We start from the raw sequence: 20,840 nt of genomic DNA, 5'->3' as shown, positions 1-20,840 counted from the left end.
TGAAATTATCAGAGACGCTACAAACTAGAACTAACCGTTGATAGGCAGCATTTCAGCTTTTGTTGCTTGTTTTTTCATGTCAAAATTGCATGAAAGACCTTTAAATAGTGAGAAAACGAACTGTCCAACCCTAACCCAAAACAGCTTTACAGAAACAAATAAGTGGTAGCTTAGTGGTTAAGGCAATGGACTTCGGACTTGGAAGGTCACAAGTTCAAATCCCGGCCACAACAAGATGCCATTCCTGGGTCCCTGAGCAAGGCCCTTAAATCCATAGCTGCCCAGTTGTATGAATTAGAAATGTCGCTCGGGATAAGGGCGCCTGTACAAATGCCGGTAATGTAAATGTACACATTAGCATCAAATTAGTCGGTATAAAGTTGAACCCTAATGAGCAAGCTGGTAGTGTCAGTGGAAGAAACCACAGAAGGGACCAGTGGGAACCCATGAAAAGGGAACCATCTTCATCCGGGTGACAAATGTAAATCCATTTGAGTTCGCGGATGGACACTATTTACGGCAATTCTCAAGTAAGGACGCTGGTAAGACTAGCTACTGTATGACAGAATACCTTCTGGGGGTATCATAAGAAAATTAAGTTGTGATGACAAGAAAATAACAGAACGCTTCCGTGGAAAGCTCCACATCCTGCTGTAGTGTTTACTATTCAAGGTACCAACAAACAGCCTGCACCACCTCAATATGGAGCAGATTTGAAGTTTGTGAATATAATCTTAAGACCAGCCTGAAATCGGGGGCATGGTCAGACAAACAGTGCAAAATAATTAAAAAGTGGGGGAGAAACAAACAAAGACAAAGAATCTGGTTGGGTTTTCCCTGCTGTGTATTTTATTTAGTTACACAAAGCAAAAACAATAACCAGTTATCAACCGATTTCGAACTTCTCGATTATTTAAAGAAAGATTTGCCACAAATATTTTATGCAGCCTGTAATCGAGGGTGCACAAATAAATAGGCATGAAATAATTAGGTCAAAAATTCAATCATTTCAAATTTCCCCAAAAAATATATACACAATATACATTAGAAAAAATATGTCAATGTGTCGGATTTTCTTTGAGACTCTTTTGAAAAATAAATGCATGAATAAGCAAAAAATGAGTTTAAATAGCATTATATAAGGGGTTTTGTCTCCAGCTGTTTCTCCCCACATCACCACTCGGCCTCGCCAACAGCTTTGGAGAAAACATAGTCCTTACCGCCGTAGCACATCACGCCATCTTTCAGGTAAAACTTCCACCTGTTTTTACTGCGATGGATCTGTTAGGATGGCATTAAACCTTCAGGTTATTACTGGTGGAAAGAATAAACGAATGCCTAGGTTTCTTCGTAAAAAGAGAAAGGGCACACAGTGGAACTCACTTTATCATACTGACACACGATAACGTTCTCGGTATCGAAGATCTCGGGTATGTCCTGCTCGCTTACATCATCGCCGGAGTTCAATGGGTCCTAGGCGAAATGCACAGCACTGACAAGTACTGCTCATTTACATACAAGAGCCTCGTTGGCCCATGGTTTTTATGCAATACATTCACCAGCGATGTGCGTTTCACTTCTTAAGACTTGAGGTTTCATTAACAATCTGATATTCAAATATTAAGCAGCAAATGATGCATACTGATAGGTGATATTACAGTATGAAATAAACATTTTTTTCAATTAAACATTTAGGGTCTCATTGAGAATAGCAGAAAGAGGGACCTGCAAATACTGCAGCCAGACTCCATTTAGTAGGACTGGCAGGTATAAAGGCCACACCTCCTTCACCAAGACTGGCAGGTATAGAGGCCACACCTCCTTCACCAAGACTGGCAGGTATAGAGGCCACACCTCCTTCACCAAGACTGGCAGGTATAGAGGCCACACCCCCTTTGCCTGAAGTCACAGGTATAGAGGCCACACCTCCTTTTACCAGTACTGACAGGAATAGAAGTCAGACATCCTGACTGACAGGTAGAAGATAGAAGGCCACACCTTCTTTGCCATAGTTGAGTGGTATAGAGGCCATACCATATAATGGCCACACTTCCTTTGCCACACCTCCTTTACTAGGTCTGATAGGTGGGATGAAATGAGTCTTTGCATTCCTGTACCCATCTCCCTTTTTTTTCCAATAAACCTTTTATTTTCTCCATTAGGACCTGCTCTCTTTTTGGGTCAGATCTTGTCTCACATTTTTATATTATGAAAACCAGGTAAATTCTGCTCTGAATTGTGAAAGTGGTGATTTTTTCTTTTTTGGCATCATTAATATTTTAACAATTGAAAAAGTCCGCAGTCAGCGATAATGGAATATGCCGACAGCATCATTTAGGATTTAAGATTGACAGCATCTTCAAAACTGAATTTTTTTTTGTAAACAATTAATCAGTAAAACACCGCATCACATCGGCATGTGAACTTTTTGCTCTTGTGAAAAGGTGTCCTAATTACAAACAAAATAATTACTACATAATAAATTTACAGCATCGGTTTTGATCTGTCTGGTCTCACCTCTTCCTCTTCTTCCTCCTCCAGGTCAGGCCCATCCCCGTCACTGCTGGAGCTGCTGTTCCCATCACTGCTTCCTCCAACCCCCTGGAGCGCCTGCAGAGCCTCGGCATTGATCATGCCCAGGAACTCGTTTTCCTCGACGGGTCCTCGTCCCTCTCTTTCCTCTTCCGGATCGTCTCCCGCTTCCGAGCTGCTGTCACACAGCCCGTCCAGCTGTGGAATGTCGGTTAACTCGTTGAAGTTGAAGTCTCTCAGGAGGTCCATGTCCAACTCAAGGGAACATTTGAGGCATTTCATGTTACGGATCATTCACAGGGTTTTCCTATAATACGAATACTTATTTAGTTATTTTACTAATTCTACCTTAAGTGCACCATCGGGTGTCCTTTCCAAATCAGGCAGGAAGCGACTCAGCGTGTCCTCGGCATTGAGCCCGGTTTCTGCTGCCGCTCTGACGGCCCTCTCCACCATCTGCTCCGCCGAGAGACACGACGGCGTGCTCGAGCCGAGAAACTGCGGGCTGAAGTCGATTCCATCCAGCGTGAAATCATCCAGATTTCCTGGGGGTGACTCTGAAAGCTGGGGTTTGACAGGAGTCTCCTGCTCCTGACCAGGAGGATCCGGCGGGATCTGAGAAGGCTGGAGCTCCTGGTGCTGTTTGAGGGATTGAGATGCCGAAACGGCTTGGGGACAGAGAGGAGGAGGAGGAGGTGGTGGTGGAGGAGGAGGAGGAGGCACCTGTGAGGCAGGGAGGTTCTGAATGATAGCAGAGGGCATCTGCTCCACATGGGGTTGGGCGGCTTGAGGAGGCATGCGATGGCACCCAGGAGCCCGAGTCACCATCACAGGAACGTTCACTTTGTAGAAGTGGCCTGTAGGTAGAATAGGGAGGCCATGCTTTGTTTTTATGGTCTCTCTCAAAATTAGGAGTTTAAAACTGGAATTAAATTTGATAATTGCCTGCTATAGAGATAAACATTTGATTTTTTTGATTGCTGAAAATGAAAATTGTTATTAAATTACAGTTGACATTAATTAGTTAATTAGTCCACAGTTTTCAGTAGTGAAAATAAACCTGGGATAAAGCTGTGTGTGTGTGTGTGTGTGTGTGTGTGTGTGTGTGTGTGTGTGTGTATGTGTTTGGGGGATTTAACACTGCCTGGCCTCCCAGGGATTTTGTAGTACAGATGTGTGTGAATGGTTGTGTTTGACTTTTAAAATGGTTTATTTTGGAATATATTTACACACACACACACACACACACACACACACACACACACACACACACACACACACACACACACACACACACACACACACACACACATATACAGTGAGGAAAATAAGTATTTGAACACGCTGCTATTTTGCAAGTTCTCCCACTTAGAAATCATGGAGGGGTCTTAAATTGTCATCGTAGGTGCATGTCCACTGTGAGAGACATAATCTAAAAAAGAATATCCAGAAATCACAATATATGATTTTTAAACTATTTATTTGTATGATACAGCTGCAAATAAGTATTTGAACACCTGTCTATCAGCTAGAATTCTGACCCTCAAAGACCTGTTAGTCTGCCTTTAAAATGTCCACCTCCACTACATTTATTATCCTAAATTAGATGCACCTGTTTGAGGTCGTTAGCTGCATAAAGACACCTGTCCACCCCATACAATCAGTAAGAATCCAACTACTAACATGGCCAAGACCAAAGAGCTGTCCAAAGACACTAGAGACAAAATTGTACACCTCCACAAGGCTGGAAAGGGCTACGGGGAAATTGCCAAGCAGCTTGGTGAAAAAAGGTCCACTGTTGGAGCAATCATTAGAAAATGGAAGAAGCTAAACATGACTGTCAATCTCCCTCGGACTGGGGCTCCATGCAAGATCTCACCTCGTGGGGTCTCAATGATCCTAAGGAAGGTGAGAAATCAGCCCAGAACTACACGGGAGGAGCTGGTCAATGACCTGAAAAGAGCTGGGACCACCGTTTCCAAGGTTACTGTTGGTAATACACTAAGACGTCATGGTTTGAAATCATGCATGGCACGGAAGGTTCCCCTGCTTAAACCAGCACATGTCCAGGCACGTCTTAAGTTTGCCAATGACCATTTGGATGATCCAGAGGAGTCATGGGAGAAAGTCATGTGGTCAGATGAGACCAAAATAGAACTTTTGGGTCATAATTCCACTAAACGTGTTTGGAGGAAGAAGAATGATGAGTACCATCCCAAGAACACCATCCCTACTGTGAAGCATGGAGGTGGTAGCATCATGCTTTGGGGGTGTTTTTCTGCACATGGGACAGGGCGACTGCACTGTATTAAGGAGAGGATGACCGGGGCCATGTATTGCGAGATTTTGGGGAACAGCCTCCTTCCCTCAGTTAGAGCATTGAAGATGGGTCGAGGCTGGGTCTTCCAACATGACAATGACCCAAAGCACACAGCCAGGATAACCAAGGAGTGGCTCTGTAAGAAGCATATCAAGGTTATGGCATGGCCTAGCCAGTCTCCAGACCTAAACCCAATAGAAAATCTTTGGAGGGAGCTCAAACTCCGTGTTTCTCAGCGACAGGCCAGAAACCTGACTGATCTAGAGAAGATCTGTGTGGAGGAGTGGGCCAAAATCCCTCCTGCAGTGTGTGCAAACCTGGTGAAAAACTACAGGAAACGTTTGACCTCTGTAATTGCAAACAAAGGCTACTGTACCAAATATTAACATTGACTTTCTCAGGTGTTCAAATACTTATTTGCAGCTGTATCATACAAATAAATAGTTAAAAATCATACATTGTGATTTCTGGATTTTTATTTTTAGATTATGTCTCTCACAGTGGACATGCACCTACGATGACAATTTCAGACCCCTCCTTGATTTCTAAGTGGGAGAACTTGCAAAATAGCAGGGTGTTCAAATACTTATTTTCCTCACTGTATATATACACAGGGCATACCCAAGTTTCAATGGTTTGATTTCTGATTTTCCGATCTTACGATGATAATTGCGATACGACAAAATTGTATATTGAAAAATTAATATTTTTAACTTTCGTCTGATCTGTTGGAAATCTGCCGGGATGTACGCATCCCCCATCTTAGGCCCTTCAAAGCCCAATTTTAGCTTTTTCTCTCTCCTTTATGTCATTGTCGCCGGACAGACAGAGGGCGTCCGGCTTCGACCTCCACACACGAACCGGAGTTTGCCCATGCGCCCGCTGCCACATACATATACTGTACAGTTTATACATTACAGTAGTGTAAATTTTTTTCCATTTTGCTAAACTATCCATATACTATACCACCCCGTACTGCACGTTTTAACTTAAGTCTGTTCAGCTCTTAAATCCTTTAATATCTAAAAAGATTTATGATGAAAGAGAAAAAAAAAAAGAGAAATAAAGAAAAGAAAATTTCTGCTCTGATCCGCTCCCTCACGAACCATCCGAAATCTCTCAGAAACATCCACCAGGTGGGTTGATGAGGCTCACCTGAGGCGGTCTGCAGGGTCACACCTGCAGGGATCTGAACAGGGTAGGTGACTCCAGGTGGCAGGGAAAACGTCGCGATGGTGCTGGGGTTGCTCTGGAAAGGAGAAAATAAAATCTGGAATTTGAACCATCTGGCCAGCGCTAAAGTGGAGTGTGGAATGCAAAATAAAATAATAAAATCTACCAAATCATAGAAAGACATGAGCGGACTCTACTTTCCTGAGGAAACTCTGATACTTGTATCAACCTCCTGGAGACCTTCTACTACCAACGTGGTTGTGAGTATAATATTTGTAATGTCAGAGAAAATTAAATATGACTTACAGCTTTCCCTGTGAAACTCTGCTGCCTGACGGGAAGAACACCAGAAGCTAAAGAAAGAAAACCTGCTTTTAGACACTTAAACAATATTTTATTTATTAAAGAAGACAATTTGTATCTGTTTTAGGGTTTCAAATGTTTTCCGAACAGGTTTCTGAATCATATGCATGGTGTGTTTTTTTTAATTATTAAAAGATTATCGAAAATGAAAAGAAATCTGTACACTGGACTGACCTGTGGATTTCTGCAGGGTTTGGGAATAATTTGCCGGAAGCTGGAGAACAAAGTTGGATGGATTGATGTTCTCTTTAGCGAAGCCTTCCACCGCTTTCGACTGCAGGACCTTCGATTCCCAGAGCTATGGGCAGAAACCGACATGCACAGTATCTCGAAACGCTCCGCTTTAGCAGTATCTTTCCTCAGCATGTGGAACAGCTTCACGCGCTCGCGGCGTTTACTTGTAAAACTCGCCATAGATGTTCTTCGCTAGGGAATTCTTTACGATTCAGTTCATCCCAGAGCGGTTCAACAGGATTTAGGTGCAGTGACTGGGCAGGTTGTTCCATGGATAGATCGAGAACACTTCAGAAGGAGTTCGATCTCTAAATAACGCGAACAGGGCCATTCCAGACGGAATTGCATGGCGTTGAAATCGCGTATGGAATGGTTGCCATGTTGGTTTAGGATTCCCTTCACCCCACTGGAATAAGTTTCCAAACCTTCCCTGCTCCTCAAACCGTTACACTTCCACCTCCATGTTTGACTGTGGGGGTGAGGGAGTCATCACATCTTCCCTCCTGGTCTCCATCTAACACAAGATCTTCTTTAGAGACAAAAATCTCCCATTTAGACCTTAAGGCAAGGTTCTTTTTTATTTCTACATTATTTGTACAATAATATTACATGTACATTTGAAATTCCTAAACTCGTCCCTATCGTTTTCCCTTAACGTTCATCCCTAATGAGCGCCAGGTGCCATGGTGGCGATCCGAGGAGGAAACGTCGAGAGGAACCAGACTCGAAAGGGAACTCGTCTTCATTTGAGTGGTAATTTAGGGAGCACCAAAACCTTGTTATTGCTTTATTTACGTTTCTATTCCAGTTCAATCATATGGAAATGCTGAATTATGCAATAAGATTTGTTTTTATTAATACTATTATTTCTAGCATCTGAGAAAACTGATGAAATTCTAACGTGAAACCAAAAAACGGTTGTTTTCTTCCATGTCCCATTCAGATTACGTGTCATGTGCATGCATTTCCTCCAAACTACAATATAAGGTGATGAAATAAAACTCTATTTAAACAGCTCCAGCAGGATCCACAAACAGCAACATTATTTCATTATTACTGTATTATGCAGCCCATAAGAAAATTGTTCTCATTGACAAGCAAATGTCAACCCCAGCTGTTTTCTTTTTAATATTATATTCAATATTATTTTTTTCCTTCCCTCTCACCTGCCTGAGTTCATCAAGCACTCTCTCTTCCACCCCTTCATCGATGAACATCTCTCGGACGTTCTCGATCACATCGTCGATGATGGATAGGTAGAGTTTAGGCTTTAATAGAAAAAGAAACTGATTACACAGAAAGCCTCAGCAACATTGTGCTCCAGATGTGTTCGATTCGATTCCTGTTAAAGAGTCGACTCTTTATTTGTCTCCATCCCAAAACTCCAATATGAGACAGCAAACAGTAAGAACTTTACTATAAATTGGTGGGATATATATATATATTTTGCATTATTATTATTATTATTATTATTATTATTATTGTTTAGAGTTATGAAAAATGTCGCCAAATTCCAGCCTTTAATATGAACTACACGACATGAGATGGAGGATTCGACTCCTTTTTGAGGAATCGCCTCTTTGAAAGCCCACTCCCAGCCTCAAGGTGGATATTAAATCACCAAAATATATGTCTATTTTATTTAAATGTATATATACCTAGGCTTTTGATACCTAGTAAGCAAACTACCTTGTTCTTTTCGACTAATTATGCAATCGACTTTCTTTGGAATCGACACTTTTTGGAACCGACTCCCAGCCCCAACGGGGGCATCGCTAAAATCGGTGTTTATTTAAAAAAGAATTTAGGCTTCTGAAACCAACAAAGCAACTGGCGAACGTTTTAATCCTTTTATTGTATAATTCAATAATTTACTCGTATGTTTCTTCTTATTTTAATAGTTTAATAATATAATTACTTCAATTTTTCAAGAATCGATTCCTATTCGATTCGACACTTTTTGGAATCGACTCCCAGCCTCAAAGGGGACATCAATTCGATAGAATGTGTTAATAAAATATATAACTTAGACTTTTAACACCCAGAAACCAAATGAACCGCCTGACGTTAACGCCCGACATTTTCACGCATAGTTATATACATTTATAGTTTATTTTCTTAAAGAATCGATTCCATTTACATTCGACTCCCAGGCTCAACAGGGACATCAGTTCGCTAAAATATCTGTTTATGAAATAAATATCTGAAGGATTTTATTTAATTTGAAAACTAAAAAGGAAACAAGCCGCTTTTAAACCTTTTTATAGCTCATTTCTTTTTATCTTTTTTTTTAAAGAATCGACTCTTTGAATTCGACTCTTTTTAGAGTCGATTCCCAGCCTGACGAAGATATACATTCGCTAAAATGCGTGTTTATTAAATAAATAACTCAAGCTTTTGAACTCTTAAAAGCAAACTAGCCGGTTAAACTGTAATTAACGTCGGTAAGTAAAGTAAAAAATAAAAAAGAAATATACATGACAAAGAGAAATATACATGACTCGTTATTGGTTACCATTAAGCGAGCGACTCACTGAATGAATGAATATATTAATATAAGTTACTTACTAGTATGTTCGAATTTGAGAGCATTTTTAGGTCTCATTTAGTTAGTATTTCCAGCCCTCTCTAAACACGGTGTGAACTCAGCAGGTGTAGGACTGTCTGATACCCCACACAGCCGGCCTAATCAGCACAGGAGTCGAACACAAAGAGTCGGTTCATAATTACCCGCGCTAACAACGCAGAGTCGAATCCGACTCCGATCCAAACACAGATCGCCTCAAGTTTGCTGCAATCAATTTAATTTTAAAGTTACAATTTGTAACATAAAAACCTAAAATAACCTGGATAAAACATCAGGGACACTAATATAACAAAATCAGTTCAAAAATCATCCCATTAGACAGGGATTTAAACTAGTTTGTGTTAATAAGCAAACCAAATGCTACATAAAAATGGTGGTTAATAATCAAATTTCTGCCATAAACTACTAATAAACGTGTCCATTTCTTGTTCACAAATCATTCCACAAGTGTACCGTACTTTAAGTATTGAGCAAGATTTTCTTTTGTGACATGGAAATCCCTTTTTGGGTTTTAAACAGCATTTATTCGACAATTTGCCCTCATTTAGCGACACGTCTGAGGTAAATGTTAGTCTTCAGGACAGCTTTATCGCGTTTCGCAGTCATTTTACGATCCGGAAAGGCACCGTGCTAAGTATTTAGTCATTAAAATGCTATCAACACCTTCGCTAGGCGACTGGGAAACGATGAGGTAGACTGATGAGAATAGTTACACGATCGCTATGCGATGAGACGCATTTTATAGGCTCCGTTTGAATAAATACAATAAAACCGTGTGAATGAAATCCCATTTCAGCGGCGGTGGGCCGTGAATTTTACCCCTAGGCCTCCAGTGGGATGCTACACGAATCGATACATCTCTCAATACCATCATTACGACACCCCGACTATAAAAACTATCAAAATTAGAGAGAAACGCAGTATAACGAGCTGCATTTACAGACAGAAATCTTATAGAGTGAGAATGAAGGTCATTACTAAAGCGAGAAACCCAGTGAACACTATTCAACACGTCTCCTTTCGCTGTAGCCACAACCGCCCCTCGAGCAGACATCATCTCGAGCAGAAACATCGAGATTAGCCTCATAAAATGGCCGTGTATTTTTATTAAATGTGCATTATAGTTTTCCTGGGGATTTAAAGCAAATTGTGTTTTTGTGCAGAATCTAGCGGAAAACGAAAAAGTATATAGGAAAAAATTATCCAACTGTTTTTAACTGTTTGGTTCGACCTTGTAAATGTTCTTGTAACTTTGACTAAATAAATTTTTTGTTTCTTAGCCATTGTGGAATGAAAAGCAGCTATTAAATCCTCAGTAATATATTTGAGATCGTGCCACGGATGCAGTTTACAAAACTCTGACTAGTCCTCTCTCCGACCGTCCAATCGAAGGACGTGAAAAAGCCGAAGTTATCGGGACACCTGCTAGATGGCCCCCGGACTCAGCAACTCGCAATCTGATTGGTTAAAGCAACAAAAGCCCTTGAGAACCCTTCGAGAAGCCGTTGCTGGCCCTGATGGCCCTGTGGTGCATTAAAACTTGACTTAAATCTCATCAGATAAACGTCAGCACTCGATCCATTACATCATGACTCGTGAACACAGAGCTGTCTGAATTAATTTTTTATTTATTTCTAAAATTATATTACTTTCAAAAGTTGCGAATACAAACAAACAAGGTTTTAAACATGGTATAACGTGTTTTATGTATGGGAGTATGGAAGTCCAGGAGACCAGCTATAACGGAGACATTTATTGTTAGTAACGTAGCTATTATAGTAGTAAAATGATTATTACAACACTGCGACAAAATATTTCACGAAAATCTCAGGGAATGTTTTAAAAACTTTAGGAGGTAGAGTATTTATTTTTACGCTAATTCGTTATTTATTGCTAAATCCATAACCCACGTTGTCCGATTATCTAAAATGTTACCAGTGCTCTCGCGGTAGGTCATAAGAGGGGTTTAATATCCATCGCGTCCTTCTGAAATGTATAATAGATAAATGTGCAAATATGGTAGGCTGCTGCATTTGTACGGTCATCACGCTGCACACGTTCATTCGTTTAAAGGTTGATTTTAATACGTATATGCAGATTTCTGTGAAAAATGGAAAGGTTTTTTTTATGGTTCTTGAGAGACACATGCGTGTTCCTTTTGGTACTGACCAAACTAATCTAGAAATGTCCAGATGTTTCAGTTTATTCTCGTTGAAAAATCAATTTCTTAGCACGGAGAACCGCTTTACAGGCTTTTGGCAGTTTGTTTCTCCAAAAGTTCCCCCTGAAATGCTTTTGCCGAGATTTATTTTACGATCCAGTTCATCCCAGAGCAGTTCGATCGGATTTAGGTGCGGTGACTGGGCAGGTCATTCCACAGACAGACACACACACACACACACAGACAGACCGACTGACAGACAGACATACAGATGGATGACTTAGACTCTAGACTCTAAAACGATTCGTACGCTTCATCGTCTTGTCATACAGTGAAGTCATTCCAATGATCGGAATTGCATGGCGTAATGGTGAAGTATGGAATGGTTGCCAGGTTGGTTTAGGATTCCTTTCGCCCCACTGGAATAAGTCTCCAAACTCTTCCTGCTCTAAAACAACCCCAAACCATTAAACCTCCATGCATCACCACTGTGATCTCCACAAGTACTCCACAGAATTTTCTTCCACTCATTCACTGTCCAATGTGTGTTCTTTCCTTTTTATCTAAACAAAAGGAACATTCCCATTTCTCAAAAACCATAAAAAGACTCCGCACTTTTCCTATTTCTAATCCTGCTGAATTGTGTGTTGATCTTAAGACCAGAGTGAAGACTAAGAACATTTCATGTGTCTGCTTTAAGTGCATGCTGATTATTCATTAGTGCGGGTATGCAAGTCTTTTTTTTTGTGTTTTCTTGCTCTTAAACGCTTCAGATCACTGCGTCGCACAGCTCGATGGTTTCTGCGCATCTGCATCGATTAGCTTTTTCTCGATTTCCACCTACAAGCAGAAAGAAAAAAAGAAAAAAAAACAGTAAATCAGCCGTGTACCGAATTAACGTCACTGACGCGTTCGTTTCTACAGACGGATTGATTTCGCTTCTCGGATTTTACCTGGCATCGATAATAGCTCCTGTAGCTGATGTGTTTTTGAGGCTGAATGTCACTTTCTGTTCCCAAAGACTTCACCCTCGTATTTGAAGCGACCGTATCTGCCACCTCGCACTCCACGGTGATGAATGGGAACCAGTCGGTGGGGATCTCTTGGTCCGACGCCAGCTCCAGCTTACAGGAGAAGCAGTGGGGATGGTCTGCTGCTGTGAGGGAATGAATAAGTAGAAGAAATGAAAGGTTGGTATGTTATACCACTAGAGGGAGTATAGAGCAAGCATGACTAGTGAGACTATGAGAGAAAGCCTTTAGTGCGAAGCAGCTCAAAAGTTCACGGAGAACTCACGACCTTGCTCAAGACACTTCGTTGGAAAATTCCCCAAATACTGGTCACTAAAACTTTTAACCAAAGCACAGGGATCCTACACTTCCCTGAAGATCATATTTAACATCTGAAATAATGATTTTCAATTCCAACAATGCCATGGGTTATGTGAAAATCTCTTATGTTTGTCAGAATCAGAATCACGGAAGTTTTCCACGTGTTCAGTCGCACGGTAGTGTCACCTTTTGGCCGTGACCACATTGAGACGACGTTTTCGGTCAAACGAAAACGTAGCTTTTTGAACATGTCTCTTGGAAACCTTTTTTTGTTGACGCGGAACGTTTTTAGACAAAAACAAAAAAGTCAATTGTATCCAGATTAGTGTAGACGTAGTGTTTGTTTTAAAAAAAATAAATAAAAAATTGCTTTTATAACATCTTAATTTCATATTATAGAAAACTGAATAGGCCTCAGCACTCACCCCTTAATACTAATCAACACCTGGAAATCATTCAAATCAAATCCCATATTTTTTCCCAAAATGTGTAAGAACCCTGAAAGCAACCAATGTCCTAATAGACAACAAATATCTTACACAATGTTTGCATTGGTGTCATTTGGTCACCTTGTTGTTTTTTTAAGGTACCAGCACGATAACAGACTCAGCAAAATATCGTCTAATTATCATTATCGATAATATAATTTTTTGTCAATATCGCACACGAACTGCTATTACGTCATATTTAATGCAAAAAAGATTAAAATGAACACACTCAGGTAGTCTTCGTGCTTGAAATTTATCAAAACATGACATAGTGGAAAACTTCAGATATTGCAGGCTTTTTTCTTACCCGTGTTCTTAGCAGGAAACTTGTCGATCCTCCAAACAATGGCTCCATAGACGTTCTCGTACTTCACCGTACCGACAGTCACCTGCATGACGGGATGAGAATCGGTGAGATTTACCGAGCCCAGGCAGGTGTTTCTGTTCATACGGGCCTTGATGGACTTCTGCCAGAGCAGCGAGATGGTTCGAGGCACCTTCACCCAATCCCCAGGTAGCGGGACCTGGATCAGGACGTTTTCGCAAAGCGTTTCCGAATGCACCAAGGGCGACGAAGAAAAGGACGACTGCATGTTTAGAAAGGCTTGTAGCTCCAGGTATGCGCCTTGAACAGTGACCATAGCCTTCACCGAGAAAGGCAAGTCTTCACAGTTAAGCGATACGGTCCTGTAGCGGCCAAGTTCCACCCTGCAGGCATCGGGGGGTGAGAACTTGATTAACCTAGTGTCTTCGAATTCAGCCTCCCGCACAGACCTGTGAAAGCGATAGTCGGCGATCTCCATCCATGCTTCGTCCTCTTCTGAGCCGTAATTAGTGTCTTTGCTCAGAAGCCCGAGGTCATTCAGGGCCAAGAAACATTCGGCCGCACCGTTGATGAAGGCCAAGCAGTGGAACCGCGTGATGGCCGCACGTTCCACGATGGCTCCGTCCTTATCTACTCGCATCCAGATATGGTCTGCGATCTGCAAGGACAACTCTTGTTCCTCATAATGCTTCTGTTGCTTCAGGGGACCGGGTAATTTCATCAGCTCCTCCTCGAGGGACACGAGCAAGTCCTCCAAGTCTCCGTAGTCCGTCGTGCCAAACTTCAACAGCTGCTCCGCTTCGGCTTCGTGAGTCACCTCGGGTTTAGGGTGGTATCGCTTTCGTTCGATGTACGACACGTGTTCGATCTTCAGCGTCGCGATTTTGCGCGGCTCGCCGTAGCTTTCCAGTTTGGGGCCTGAAAGATAGCAGCTGGAATTCAGTTGGAACTCTTTGAAGGGTTTCTCCAAGCCTTTTTCATAATACATTTGGAGAATGGCCCCTGGGAGCAGCTGCAGGTATATAGGGCCCCATTGGCGGGATGACATACGGTTCTTTTTCTCTGGGATCCTCAGCATTAATGACCAACCGTGCCTCCTTTGGCTGAGGAACAGTCCCTGTGGAACAAAGGAAAAAGGGCCTTTTCTTGCATCAAGATCCTTGAGTTTGCTCACATCCAAATCTCTTTCGTCTCTCACTTGGTCTTGGTTTTCCTTCGCCTTAAACCGTTCGAGCTTATGGCAGATGTACGAGTAGGAGTTTTGAAGTTGGTCCCGGGGTGGCTCGTAACCATCCTTGGTTCGGATAAAAAACCTGGGCAAGCTCGAACCAGGCTCGGAATCTGACGAAGAACTTCCAGAATCTCTCTTGTGCTTGCTCTCCTGACCGGGATCTTCTTGGAACGCTGAGAAAAAAGTGGATGTCTCAGAAGACAATCGTCTATCGGGAGAAGACAAATTCGTTGACGTGTTGGAGAAACTCCTAAAGACGTTAGGCGGTCTTAGAGAGTCGTGGTTAAAGGGAGATGGACTACTCGGAGTTTCCCTTACTGGAGTGCACATGGGAGTGTTGCTGGGAACGCATGAGCTCCCGTTGAAGCTAAAGTGCATTTGGGGAGATTCCAGTGGACTGGAGAGTCTCCTTGCTGAACTGCCCAAAGGCGGCAGCACCAATTTTAAGCCATTCGGTCGGGGTATTGACCCAGAACTCGCTGAAGGAGACGCCAAGGATTTCTGCGGTGATGACTGGGGGGTGCCTTCATCTTCGAATGTCACCCAGTTTGCTGGATGGTTCGTTGAACACATTGTCAATTTAAGAGAAATTTGTTTGCCTTTTCAGAGTTCCTTTTGTAGTGTCCTTCAAGCTAACCCACCATTGGGCGTCATCTGTGTAAAAACAAGGGCAGAAACCTGCATCAAAAAACGCATCACAATATAAAACACAACGTTTTTTTTTTTTTAAACGGACGTGACGGAAACGTTCTCACGATAACGAGACGCTCCTCATGCTCCAGCTGCACTGTATACAGACTTTACTCAATTGCACGTGTCTGGGTTTTTTTTTTTCTTTTTTTTTTAAACTGTTCATCTGCCAAACATGCAGCTGGATACAATCATGCAGCTGGATACAATCATATGCATATAAGTTTCCGTTTGCAGATTTCTCACAAGTTTAATAACTCAGAGACACGGAACAAGCGCTTGTGCACGCTTAGCTTCTTTACTGGCTGCACCTTGGTCTAAATGCATTGAAGTGGAAACATCTGGATTAGCCATCATTGTAACAGCTGGGGAGGGAGGGAGGGAGGGAGGGAGGTAGGGAGGGAAGGAAGGAACTGTGTCACAATTTTTTGTCTTGATGATTCGACATCCACGTGTGATTTATACCGCTAAAAATAATAGCCTGATACAGATGATCATGGTGCAGACCAAAGGTCCCCAAACTATTAAAAGTATTATTACGATCATAATGAAATTTCTTTATTTCATTTACTTGCTTATGGATATGGTTAGTGAATGAATCGAACAAATAATCAGGCTACGCTCTTAACTAAAAGTCGACTTATCGTGGATTTTTTTTAAATGCATACGGGATAAAACATTTTAAAAACCACCATGTAAAATAGAACTGAACTGAAAAAGAAATACAATATTGAATCATGAATATGTGCAAAAGGAAAAAAATATGAATATATCCATTAATAAATATAACAATATATAACTAAATAGAATATCGCGCTCTCCGTGCAGCGCACTGTCTCGCCCCAAGAGGCCGCTCTCGTGATGACAGGGTTAGGGTTAGGGTTAGGGTTAGCCTGAAAAACTATCAGTATAGATGTTTTTGCCGATAGCCAATAGTTCCAGCGATCGACTGTCATTGCCTCGAGCTTTATAGAGAACTCGGGGGAAATTTTTGTTTAAAAGACGACCTTTATTATTAAATACAGATATGATAGGAGTTGTTCAGGGGGCCGTTCCAAAAGTGGGGGCAGGCTGTATGATTGGGGACCCCTGGTGTAGAGGGATCATGGTCTGGCGGAGTCAAGAATCTTTACAACTGTAGATCTGCCAAGAATTTTGATTGTATTTTCCAATAATAAGACAAAACCTTTTTGTTGCTGAAACGTAATCATTTGTACATCTTGATTGGAGCGACTATACTGTAGTATATGCATATACTGTTGACGAATTCTTGCTATAGTATCGTTTTAGTATCCAAAAGGTCGCGCAATTTCAACAATCTGACCGTGTTGCGGTTATTTTAACATACAGGCCGTTAGCCGCATTGCCTTGAGACGGAGTTGGTCATTAAACAAAAAGAGAGGAAAAAAAACAAAGTGCCGGATCGTTCTTTCTCTGCGGGAGCAAGCCGTAAACATTGAGCTGACATGAGCAGCATCAGCGGGCCTCTGCGGCACAGAAACACTGCGAGTGGGCAGAAAAGAAATGAGAGGTTACAGAATCGTCGGAGGCTCCGAGACACATTCCTGGCATTCCTCTGGGACGCTCAGCATGGACGAAGGAAATACCATCCTACAACAATTCTGACAAACCCGTGCACTGAACATCGTCGCTGTGGCCTTCCGACATGAAATGGTTTTAAGTTTCTTGACAATTGGAGTGGTAATCGAGCGCCTTTGAAAAACTGACTGGCGATGACAAACCTTATTGTATATTTCTGTCCTGAACAATGCATCAAGCTCATGTGAAACATATGACTGGTGAGTTCGTGGTGAGGAAGTGTTACTCATGGAATCGTACACGTGTGTGGAAGTTCAACAAAAAATAAGAGGGCTTTGGAGGACCTGTGGAGGACCTGTGGAGGAAGGAACTATACAGCAATTAAGGACCTTGGTCAAGAGCCCAACCGTGTCAGATTGGAAGTTCTGGGGCTTGAACCCTCAACCAAACTGGGGAGGTGGTAGCTCAGTGGTTAATGCTCTGGGTTACTCATCGAGGGTTCAACACCGGGGTTTGCCAAGCTGCCACTCTTGGGCCATTGAGCAAGGCCCTTAACCCTCTGTGCTCCAGGGGGCGCTGTATTGTGGCTGACCCTGGGCTCTGTCCCCAGGTTCTGAACAAACTGGCATTTGCAAAGAGAAGAATTTGTCTGTGCTGTAATGTTTATGTGACGAATAAAGTCTCTTCTATTCTATTAACCCTCCTGATCAGTAACTCAGAGCCGTACCCAATGAGCTACTAATCAGCAAAACCAATTAATCAGTCGACCTCTAATAAACACACACGAATCGATTTCATGCCGACAGTATTAATCAGAAGGAAAAAAACGCTGACGTAAACCTAACTTCATCTTGAACCCGAGGCAAAAGTGCTTATTATAGCGTCGAAAGCTACAATGAGCACGGGTTTAAATAAGGACTTGCTGAAGGTGGAGCCACATCCAGATAATGACAGGGTTCCAAAGTGCTGAACAGTGAAACTATCATCTAGGCGTCCAGATGAAGAGCTCCGGTTTCATGCACACACACACAAAATCCAGGACAGCCTCCAAAACAGCTCTGGTAAGATCGACTTGTTCAGTAAAAGCATACAAAAAAAAAAAAAAAAAAAAAGAAAAACATTTCCCCCACACACACTCGATGGCTTTTGGTTCAATCTCATTACTCCAGTTTTTCCAATTATTTCATAATCACAAGTATTTAAAAAATATAACTAAACGAATCATAACGCAGAATCACTACGAGCTTTTTTTAATCGTCGCTAAGAAAAAAAATGCATTGGAAAATTGTCTTTTTTTTTTTCCTTTTTTTTTTTAGGTTGTTGTTATAAAACACCCTGCAGAACACGTCGATAAAATGTAAATAAATAAATAAATAAAAGATACGATTTTATTCTTTCTGTGTGGTACCAAATGATTGTCAAAGTATTCAAATAGCTTTTTTTTTTTTTTTTTTTACCTCCATTGTAATTTTTTTCTGTTATCCTATATATTGCTATATCGAATTGTGTCTTAATAAGTGGTACACAATGACGCCCAAACTAGAGCCTGGGCCATGAACGCTTTATAATAAAAGAAAGGGGGAAAAAGAAAAGAAAATCCTATTATTCAGCTTTTTATTTCTGAATGAACATTATGTAAGCTGCAAAAAAATGACATTGAATTATATATATATATATATATATATATATATATATACAGAATAGAAGTGAATTCGAATTGATTTTTCTATGCAGAATTTACTTCCCAGCCTTAATTTTAAAATTTGCTATTTTTTTCCTTCATGTGGTAAAATTTGGGCGTCTCAGTGTTAGACAATAAAATGAATCCGGGTCAGTGCATTCACACTGCAAAATCTTTAATACGAATTCTTTCCCAAAGGAAAAAGGATGATTGTGGGAAGATCTGGCAACTTTGATTGATCAACATGAGCATCATTTGTAGTACAAAATAAAAAGGGAATAACAAAAAAACCCAACTTGTTTAGATAAAAATCCCGAATCCAAATCGATTTAAATGGTTCTTATAAAGAAGATTTCGTGATTTTAAAAACTTTATCCAAATCTGTTTCTTTATAATTTCGCGAAAGGAAAGTGGTGAGAACTAGCTGGAAAAACCTACTACGCATGCGCTAACTCAAACCACCTAAAAATAATGCTTTTCAGCTTGTTTTTATGAACGAAAAATAATAAAACTGATATGATTCGCATTTTTAAACCTTTGCACAAACCAAATGTCAAGTTTCGTCTCCTTTCTAAATGACTACCCGCAAAATCATCTGCTCCAAACGAAGTTTAAAACCGCTACGTGTCTCTGTAGAGTAAATGCAAAACTCACACACAATGGGTCCAATAGTCCCGACATCAATTCAGCATTATAAAACGAATTCTTTAGAGAGAAAGAACTGTCAGGGGTAATAATAAGTCTTGTAGGATCCTTTACAGCCTCCTCCACCTCCTTCCTGCTGCAGGAAAACACCACGGAATCCTCCAAACCCCGGGAGTCGATTCCGAGTCTGACTCCTTTGGGAGTCGACTCCAGGATTCGACTCCAGCAGTCACGTGACATGGGGAAGAAAGCTTAGTCTTAAAGCAGTGGCCTTTATTGCACCATTAACCTTGTTTCCATGAATATTATCTTGATTTTAATAGCTTTTCTCTCAGTTGCGTTGTGTAACTTTAGGTTAGAGTTTCTATCTAATCAAATTTCAGCCATCGCATTGAAAATTTGTACTTTAACCAATCAGATTTTAAATTGGCGACACCGAGGCCACTTAGCAGGCGTACAGTAACTTAGGGGTTTTTATGTCATCCGCTCAAATCTATTTGTGCAGATGTAAGAGCTGATTTTTTCATTCCATGGCAAGTGACAGAGGAGAAGAAATCGATTTGGTCGCAGAAACACTTTTACAAGTCGGACTTTTCAATAAAAGCTTGACATCGTGAGAAAAAGGCTAAAACAGTTCAAAACAGTCGGGAAGCTTCTTCATGAACCATTTATACTTTTTAACGGTTTCTTTCACAGACAATTTGCACAATTTGCCTTCATTTCAAATCCCCAGGAAGATGGACGGGGTCATTTTACGAGGTTAATATCGATGCTTCTCCGGGAGATGATGTATGCGACATTAGTAACGATGTTCATTCTCACTGTATGAGATTCCTCTCTGTGATTCAGCGCATCAGGACACCGTTCCTGACCCAGTTATAAACCTTTAAATAACAACATTGATCTAAAAGCAGCAGGGCAAAATGCCTGCACAAAGTTCATAAACGATTTGAGGAAAAGTTTGTGAAAAAGTTTCCAACATATATATATATATATATATATATATATATATACATACATACAGCATTACTGGTGAAATATCCCTTGGTCATTTTCACCTCAATTAGGTGCTTCTGATAGCCATCCAGAAGCTTCTAGTCGAATCCTTGGCCATATGTAACATGGACTTGTTTCTTCAGCTCAGTCCACATGTTCTGGTCTGGACTTGGGAAGGCCATTTCTAAAACTGTAATTCAAGCCTGATTTTAAACAATGTATTTATGTGTTTGGGGTCGTTGATCTGTTGTAACACCTAACTGCATATCCAACTTTCTGGCAGATGGCTTTAGGCTTTCTTAAAAAATTTTGGAGATCATCAATGATCTTCATCTTTCCCTTCATTTTCTGTAAAGGGAAACAGCCTCAGACCATAATGCTACCCCCACAATGTGTAACAGTGTTCATGTTTAATAAAAAAAATACTGGAATATATATAAATAATGTGCAAGGAAAATATTTACCTTCATTAGACTAGTTACTTGGTTTTTGGCCTAATTGGACATCTTCAAGTCAATTAAAAGAGAATAGGATAGTACCAAAT

General features: G+C 41.0%; 1 protein-coding gene across 1 annotated transcript; it reads right to left on the bottom strand.

Annotated features, from left to right (window-relative positions):
- Nucleotides 1–826: 826 nt before the first annotated feature.
- Nucleotides 827–19,508, bottom strand: LOC310721558 (stonin-1-like). The gene is made up of 13 exons (XM_083533342.1): nt 19,310–19,508; nt 13,497–15,399; nt 12,324–12,526; nt 12,159–12,210; nt 9,191–9,222; nt 7,789–7,890; nt 6,563–6,686; nt 6,332–6,378; nt 6,008–6,101; nt 2,881–3,389; nt 2,518–2,787; nt 1,384–1,473; nt 827–1,281 (listed from the first exon to the last, which is right to left on the bottom strand). Exons 2-13 carry the CDS (start codon nt 15,316–15,318, stop codon nt 1,174–1,176), a joined length of 3,453 nt encoding a protein of 1,150 aa, XP_083389468.1. The 5' UTR covers nt 15,319–15,399; nt 19,310–19,508; the 3' UTR covers nt 827–1,173.
- Nucleotides 19,509–20,840: the final 1,332 nt, after the last annotated feature.

The sequence above is a fragment of the Silurus aristotelis genome (genome assembly GCF_946808225.1).
Source record: "Silurus aristotelis genome assembly, chromosome: 27".
Classification (NCBI taxonomy): domain Eukaryota; kingdom Metazoa; phylum Chordata; class Actinopteri; order Siluriformes; family Siluridae; genus Silurus; species Silurus aristotelis.
This window is presented reverse-complemented; position numbering and strand designations above follow the sequence as displayed.